Consider the following 8,937-nt stretch of genomic DNA (forward strand, 5'->3'; position numbering starts at 1 on the left):
CTGATGGCTCTCTCCACGAATGAAGAGTGGGTGGAGGGGTATATATAGCCTCCACACAAAATCTAACCGTTACACACAATTTACCAAACTCGGTGGGACCGATTCAGAGAACTCGGTCAGACCGATTTAGTTCAAAATGTGAACGTTAGGATTTTCGGTGGGACCGACATGTCAACTCGGTGGGACCGATTTCGTTAGGGTTAGGGCATAACGTAATCTCGGTGAGACCGATTACACAAACTCGGTGAGACCGATTTTGGTAATAGACTAACCAGAGAGTTGGTCAGGCAAACTCGGTGGGACCGATTCGCTCATCTCGGTTGGACCGAAACGTTACGAAAGGGAAACAGAGAGTTTGCATTGCAATCTCGGTGGGACCGATCGCTCATCTCGGTTTGACCGAAACGTTATGAAGGGAAACAGAGAGATTACAATCCCATCTCGGTGAGACCGAGATCCCTATCGGTGAGACCGAAAAGACTAGGGTTTGTGGCAGTGGCTATGTCAAGTGAACTCGGTGGCGCCGGATAGATCAAATCGGTGGGGCCGAGTTTGACTTTTGGTTTGGGACATATGTGGATATGAGAAAGTAGTTGAGGGCTTTGGAGCATATCACTAAGCATCTTGAGCAAGAAACTCATTAAGCAACACCTCACCCCCTCTTAATAGTATTGGCTTTTCCTATGGACTCAATGTGATTTTGGATCACTAAAATGAAAAATGTAGAGTCTTGTGCTATGAGCTTGAGCCAATCCTTTTGTCCTTAGCATTTTGAGGGGTCCACTTTCTAATTCATGCCATGCCAATCATTGAGCTTTCCTGAAATGTTTATCTTGAAATAGCATTAGCTCAATGAGCTATATGTTGTTAGGAATTACCAAAACCACCCAGGGATAGTTGCACTTTCAATTGTAGCTTAAAAAACGTTTAGCCGTAGTTTCTTTGGGATTTGCTTGTGGCTGGTTATACCACTTGTTGTGCTTTGGAGCCATGTCGAAGTTTAGTTGTAGTCTCTTTGTGTTGTTGTTGGTGGGTGTTTGTACCAATGGTTGTGCACTATAGGGAAAAATCGTTGCCTTGTGTTCAGCCATAGACCCAGTGCAGTTTATTGGCCACACAACTTATAGACGATGTACGCTGAGCGCAAACACTAAAACCATGGCAAAAGATTCGTTCTCGATGAATAAGCCTGCTGGCGACGGGCCTCCGCCCGCTTTGTCAGAAATTAGCCTTTATACTTCATATGAATTTGGATCACAACATAACATATATCTCCTTTTTTATCAGGAATTAGTAAAATTATGGCCGGCTATTTTCCTTCACAACATTCTCTTTGTACCGCCTCCTTGATTTTCCGGTGAAACCAAACTAAAATACACCTTTTCATCAACATAGGGATCACATCCACATGACTGCAGTTTTTTTGTTAGCGTATAATTAGAAAGTCAACTTAAATAGGAACAAGATAATGTGCCGACTAGAGAAAATATGCATGCATAAATTGTACATGGGGAGAGAAGATTAACCAACAATGGCATTGCATTCCTTTCCTACCAAGAGGTGTTATTTGATGACATATAAAAAAGGTTGTTCTTTAGGATGGCTTCTATGGAGAGGTGAACTTCCCGCAAAAAAAATATAATAAAAAAATAGAGAGGTGAACTTGGAAGCTTCCAATAAAAATTTGGGTCTTTGCTTTCTTATATCGAACAATTTTATGTTCAAATGAATTATTACCATTTTTATCTCACTTTTTATTATTAAAACATAAGTTTTCAATAATGCGAATTTTTAACTAGATTTCCATATTTCACACTCGCCATTTCCCCTTCACCTCTTCTTATATCTAGGAAGCAATTAAGACTTATTGCAGGCAGTTGATTATTTCCATTTCACAACATTCTCTTTTTATCACCCCTATAATCCTTGCCTGAAGTCACATACAACATACCTCTTATTATCAGCAGAGGGAGTATAATATTGATACAAACAACGATATCTACGTTGGGAGAGAAGGATCAACCAACTTTAACAAAGATTACTAGTTAAACTTCAATAGCAATTGTTCTTTCATGCTAGATCTACACAAAAAAGTTCTCTTTGAAACCCTAGCTACCACAAAGCCGTCATCCTTGCCGACTGATTCCTTTGGTCTCCATCCTATGGCGATTGGTTTTGACATCAGGAGGCGGAGAAGACAATGGATCTTTGTGCTTGTGGGGAGTCTTGGTATATGTTTGTGATGTCCTCCTGTCATTCGTCTAGGCGACAAGAACGCACTAGAATAAGTATACCCAACCTCACCCACGTCATGGTGGTGCTGGTTATGGCGTCGGCGCGGAGCACATGAGGTTTTTTCTCTCCAAAATCCACCCGCGCGGCTATGGGGGAGAGTCGTCGACCACAATGCTCCCGCCTCAGTTCTTGATGGCATCAATGGCGTCGTCAATAAGATCCCATGACGATGTTTTTCCATCAACATGGGGTTGGGTCTCATAGTCTGTCCTTCTCCTCCTTCTCCCACGCGACAGTTCGTGCTTTAGATCATCTTCGTTCACATCTCATGTCACCGTCGAACAACTTCCCGGCCATAGCTACAACGACCCCCTTACACCGGTGACGTGGAGCGGATGTGGCTCCGAGCTAAACTCATGACGCACCATCGGTTTGTGTAGGTCGGGGACATCGACTAATCCCCCTTTGATCCTTTTGTACATTTTTTTTCATCAAGGATGTTCTTGTAAGGCTCAAAAAATTGCATCCCCATTTTTCTGAAATTGTACTGCATTACACAATTTTAGTTGTGCAGTGCAATTTGCAGGAGTATACAATTTGAAGTTGCTTTTTGGTATTTCCTCAATCCCCATTTCTGCTCCCCCTTTCTCTCTCTCCTTCCCGGTGTGGGGCTGCGTGACCGTTCACTGTTGAACGCCCACATGATGTGTATAAATAATCCCCCGCACATATGCCCACTCCCCCTCCCCTCATTGGCTCCCCCGCCTGCCTCCCCCCGATCGCCACACTCCCCGACCCCGCCGCGCGGCCACCGCGCCCGCGCCATAAATCAAGCTAGCCAGCGCTGCTTCACTTGAACAACGCGGCACCTCACCTCACCGCCACCGCACACCTCCCCTGCCGCGCCGCCGTGACAGAGTAGGAAGGAAGGCGCAGCGGCGGCGGCCGGCACGGCAAGATGATCACGGGCACGGACTTCTACCACGTCATGACGGCGATGGTGCCGCTGTACGTGGCGATGATGCTCGCGTACGGCTCCGTCAAGTGGTGGCGGATCTTCACGCCGGACCAGTGCTCCGGGATCAACCGCTTCGTGGCGCTCTTCGCCGTGCCGCTGCTCTCCTTCCACTTCATCTCCACCAACAACCCCTACACCATGAACCTCCGCTTCATCGCCGCCGACACGCTGCAGAAGCTCATCGTGCTCGCGCTCCTCACCCTCTGGAGCCACCTCTCCCGCAACGGCTCCCTCGAGTGGACCATCACGCTCTTCTCCCTCTCCACGCTGCCCAACACCCTCGTCATGGGCATCCCGCTCCTCAAGGGCATGTACGGCGACGAGTCCGGCAGCCTCATGGTGCAGATCGTGGTGCTGCAGTGCATCATCTGGTACACGCTCATGCTCTTCATGTTCGAGTACCGCGGCGCCAGGATCCTCATCACCGAGCAGTTCCCCGACACCGCCGGCGCCATCGCCTCCATCGCCGTCGACCCGGACGTCATGTCGCTCGACGGCAGGAGGGACATGATCGAGACGGAGGCGGAGGTGAAGGAGGACGGCAAGATTCACGTCACCGTGCGCCGCTCCAACGCCTCCCGCTCCGACATCTACTCGCGCCGCTCCATGGGGTTCTCCAGCACCACGCCGCGCCCCAGCAACCTCACCAACGCCGAGATCTACTCGCTGCAGTCGTCGCGGAACCCCACGCCCCGGGGCTCCAGCTTCAACCACACCGACTTCTACTCCATGGTGGGCCGCAGCTCCAACTTCGCCGCCGGGGACGCGTTCGGCCCGGTGGTGCGCACCGGGGCCACGCCGCGCCCGTCCAACTACGAGGAGGACAAGGCCGGCGGCAACAACAACAGCAAGTACGGGCAGTACCCGGCGCCCAACCCCGCGATGGCAGCGCCGCAGAAGCCGTCCAAGAAGGCGGCCAACGGGCAGGCCAAGGGCGAGGACGGCAAGGACCTGCACATGTTCGTGTGGAGCTCCAGCGCGTCGCCCGTGTCCGACGTGTTCGGCAACGGCACCGAGGCGTACAACGACGCCGCCGCCAAGGACGTCCGGGTGGCCGCCGCCTCGCCGCGCAAAGGTTCCATTCCGTTCGACTGTCCTAGCCATTCCCGGCAAGTTCATTAGTGCGTCCGCTAATTAATCTGCTCTGTTTTTGGTAACTCATCAATCAATCACAGCGGACGGCGTGGAGCGTGACGAGTTCAGCTTCGGGAACAAGGAGAGGGACGCGGAGGCCGGCGACGAGAAGGCCGCGGCGGAGCAGGGCACCGCGGGCCTGGTGGCGGCGCCCACGGTGATGCCGCCGACCAGCGTGATGACCCGCCTCATCCTCATCATGGTGTGGCGCAAGCTCATCCGCAACCCCAACACCTACTCCAGCCTCATCGGCCTCATCTGGTCCCTCGTCTGCTTCCGGTAATCACTCGCTGCTCCCTCCCCAAGTGCCCGCCGGCGAGGTTAGCTAAAGCATCCGTCTGTTCCGAGCAGTTAATTAACCCTTTACGCATGCATGCAGGTGGAACTTCGTTATGCCGGCGATCATCATGAAGTCCATCGCCATCCTGTCCGACGCCGGCCTCGGCATGGCCATGTTCAGCCTCGGTGCGCCCCTCCTCTGCTCCTCCGCATCTTCATGCATGCATTTTATTCGTACGAGTGGTGCGGTGCTGACATTTGCATGTGGCGCATGCATGCAGGGCTGTTCATGGCGCTGCAGCCGCGGATCATCGCGTGCGGGAACAAGCGGGCGACGTTCGCCATGGCCGTGCGGTTCCTGACGGGCCCGGCCGTCATGGCCGCCGCCTCCATCGCCGTCGGCCTCCGCGGCACCCTCCTCCACATCGCCATCGTGCAGGTACGACCAGAAGCGACACCCGACCAACCAAACCAACCGAGCCGAGCACACACAGTACTACATCACAGGCTTGCACACTGACAAGAACGGCCTTTCGATGAAAAAAGAAAGGGGAACACCGGTCAAGTGGCCGCCCGGCCGGGCACGCCGATACGACGCCATAAGCGCATGCACTCCGCCCTGCTCCCTGCGCCGGGAAAGCGCGGCAACGCCCGCTTTCGCTTTACGCTTTCGCACGCACGACGCACAGCTTGGTTCTTGTTTGTTTGTTTGTTTAAGCTGCTGGTTCGTTTCCTTTGCGCAGGCAGCGCTGCCCCAGGGCATTGTCCCCTTCGTCTTCGCCAAGGAGTACAGCGTGCACCCCGACATCCTCAGCACGGCGTAAGTGCATGCGGCCAGTCCGCGTACCACTAGTTAAAACCATGAAATCTGGCGGCGGGCGTGGGCGGAGATTCTCTCCACGCCTGCGTGCATTTGCTCTTGTCTCACCCGCCGTTCTCTTGTGCGTGCAGTGTCATCTTCGGCATGCTCATCGCGCTGCCCATCACGCTGGTCTACTACATCCTGCTGGGGCTGTGAGCTAACGGAGACACGGCCGGGCTGCGTGCAGCCATGCCGGCGTGGCGTAGGAGACAGACGGACAGAGGAGGGGACAAGGGAGCTGCAGCGGCTCCATGCGCCTGCCGGGGACATGATGCGTGCTCCTGCATGCGGGAGGCTAATTACTACTAGGATTCTTAATTAGGTGTAGGGATCAGATGGGGTGAGGGGAGGAATGTTTAGGGCAAGAGTTTCAGTTGTTGGTAAATTATAAAGGACTGCCAAGATCAAGGGTTGGGGAGGCAAAGGATCAATCCGGTTTGGGGTTTTAGAAGATGTATGTACTCCATGGGTGTGTTGGCAGAGGTTTCTTTCCCTGGAGGGAGGATGGCTGGGCTGGGTTGGCCTTGTAAAATGGATGTCAATTTGATGAAATTAATGCTAGAGCTCTTGTTCACCTTATTACTACTCCATCAATCTAACGCTCTTATATTACGGTTGTTTCAGCGTCTAGTCGTGCCTTCAATAATGCAATTTTTTCCCTTGTGAATTGGGGCTGTAATGATTTATGAACACTTCTTGTAGGAGAACATGATAATGCATCATGAGCTGAACATCCTTCTCAATGTGTTGGCCTAGCCATCAGCTATTGATGATGCCCCTAGCTCAGAGACCAATTTGGTACCAAAGGTTCACGCATCAACGTCTTGCTAATCGAAGTACCAATCGCTCAATAATTAAGTTCATTGTCTCTAAGCATAATTTGGACTTACATAATTGAATCTGGATATTTATTTCTTCTGTGGCAGAGTACCTAAATCTCGAGCCGCTTAAATGTTTTAAAGGGAATATATTATGTTAAAATTCCACATTATTGTAATAGGGAGGTGTAGATGGAACTTCTTGAATGTTTGTCTAATGTGGACGTTCCGACGCCTTAATTAGATTCCTGTTGGATTATATATTATATTATGTAAACTAGATTAGTTGAAAAATGTATCATCCAGCTAGTCACTACCTTATTTTAGGATTGCATTACATTCACCTCATGATTGCTCGGACGCATTTAGACGCATGTATAAACTAAAACAATTTAATATAATATGAAATGACCGGTATACATATCCATATAATCGTAAAGAATGTGGCCATAAAACATTGAGTGGAAAAAACAATGATTTTGCCGAAAAAGGGTCATACCATCCTCAACCACGGTTTTCTCAAAACATCAAGACTCATTGTCTAAACTGGCATGCTAAGGGCCTCTCTGATTTAGGGCTTCTTTGGATTGAAGGAGTTTCATAGGAATTTTGGAGGATTCCATTCCATAGGATCTTTCCATAGGGAAGCCCTTTGGATCATAGGATTGAGGTCACCAAATTCTATGAAACACATTCCTGTGCTACTCATTCCATAGGAATCTAAACATCAATTCAAACCTTGTTTTAAATTTTCCTTTGAGAAGTCCAATGCACTTAGAACACTATCTCTCTCCACCTCTCTACTCAATCCTCTAAATTCCCATGTCTATTTCTCGTGCACCATCCAAAGGCCCCTATTTTAGAATTCATGTGTTTTGTAATCATGTAGGACTTTCACGTTAAGTGACATCCAAATTCTGTATTTTTCCTATTCATATGTTTTCAAAGTCATGCAAGCCAAAGTTTGTTCGAAGGATTGTTTACCTTTTAGGACCACAATCTACTTCAACCTTGTCTAAGATTACTTTGCAATAAATTTTACAGAATGATATTCCACCGGCTCTAACTTTTAGAATAATGGAGCCCTCTCATCTTCCCTTGAACTTGTCCCTTCTTCTATGGTGGTAATGGAGCATCAATGGAGATGGATGTGTTGGGGATGAATGGCGTGGTGTAAACGGCGGCTAGGGTTGTAGATGATATATAAGGTGCTTCCCTATTCTCCTCCCTTGATGGGCTGCATCCAAGGGCTCTAGATGAGCCTTATCCTATCCCGATATCTTCTTTACAAGCAAAGTATCTCGTGGGATCGAACGGGGATGAAATCGGTGAAGAGCCCCATCTGGAAGGGCAACTTTTGTAGCTGTCTACACGTCCAGCCAAACGACCGGTTGTGGTCGCATGAAACGTCGTCTTTTGTTCTGACCTTCTCAAGTAAAATGGCCGCCATTTCTTCATACAAACTCGGATTGTGACATTCTTGGGCTCGTTGGATTCATATGAACGAAGCAGACCCATTCCTGGTCTTAGCTCTTGATTTGGGGCACTTTAAAAAAACACTTTTTCCGGCCTCGAGAATGGTTAAGTCTGGCCCCTGGGTGACTCCGTATCGAACCTATCCTTGGTCCTTTCATCGTGCTTGGTCCTAGGTTGCTCCAATACACCTATAGACACAAGAAAACTAATAAAAAGCAAATAAAATATTAAATGTGCAATGATCACAAGGGAAAGTGTAAATACCGGTAATCATGCATAATGAACAACTATTTGGTTCAATGGGACATGATATATGAAGAGAACATGCAACAAATGACCCCTAAAAATGCGTAAAATATAGAGCCATCACAAACTCACGAGGGTTGCCATATCGCGCAACTTCCATTGTTCCCTTTTCCTTCCGAGCTTATGCCTAAGCATGGGGTCTACTGCCCCATTGACGAATGCTTCAATGACCGTTTCGTCGGAGATGTGTGGTATGGTATTTTCCTTTTTGAGCCAACTAGCGATGTAGTCTTGGACTGGCTCCTATTCTCCTTGGATCATGTTGTGGAGGTCTATGATACTTCCGGGCCGGCGGTACGTGCCTTCGAAGTTGTTGAGGAACTCATGCTCAAAGTCTGCCCAACTATGAATGGAGTTTGACGGGAGCCCATTAAACCATGTCCATGTCGATCCGGACAAGAATAGTGGGACGTGACGTAGGGCGTTGCCGATGTAGCTATGCTCCAGCTCAATAGATGTCAAGTAGTCGCTGAACAAGAGGTCAGTTTTTTTGTCAGGGTATTAAGCTATAAAAACAGAGTAACACCTCAAGCAAATGACATGATGTAGACAAAGTAAACTCAATCAGTATGAATAAACCCCATCTTTTATCCTTAATGGCAACAATACAAATGCGTGTGCTTTCCCTTTCTGTCACTAGGATGGAGCACGGTAAGATTGAACCCATCACAAAGCACATCTCCCATTGCACGATAAATCAATCTAGTTGGCCAAAACAAACGGATAGATTGGAGAGAAATACAAAGCTATAACAATCATGCATAAAAGAGTTCAGAGAAGAATCAAATAATATTCATGAATAATCTAAT

General features: G+C 48.9%; 1 protein-coding gene across 1 annotated transcript; it reads left to right on the plus strand.

The window, feature by feature from the left end:
• Positions 1 to 2,985: 2,985 nt before the first annotated feature.
• On the plus strand, positions 2,986 to 6,107 carry LOC123165857 (probable auxin efflux carrier component 1c). The gene is made up of 6 exons (XM_044583597.1): positions 2,986 to 4,328; positions 4,429 to 4,666; positions 4,767 to 4,852; positions 4,948 to 5,105; positions 5,410 to 5,486; positions 5,618 to 6,107. The coding sequence occupies exons 1-6, from the start codon at positions 3,194 to 3,196 to the stop codon at positions 5,682 to 5,684; spliced, it is 1,761 nt and encodes a 586-aa protein (XP_044439532.1). The 5' UTR covers positions 2,986 to 3,193; the 3' UTR covers positions 5,685 to 6,107.
• The last annotated feature ends 2,830 nt before the right edge of the window (positions 6,108 to 8,937 follow it).

This window comes from Triticum aestivum, chromosome 7D, assembly GCF_018294505.1.
Source record: "Triticum aestivum cultivar Chinese Spring chromosome 7D, IWGSC CS RefSeq v2.1, whole genome shotgun sequence".
NCBI classification, from domain to species: domain Eukaryota; kingdom Viridiplantae; phylum Streptophyta; class Magnoliopsida; order Poales; family Poaceae; genus Triticum; species Triticum aestivum.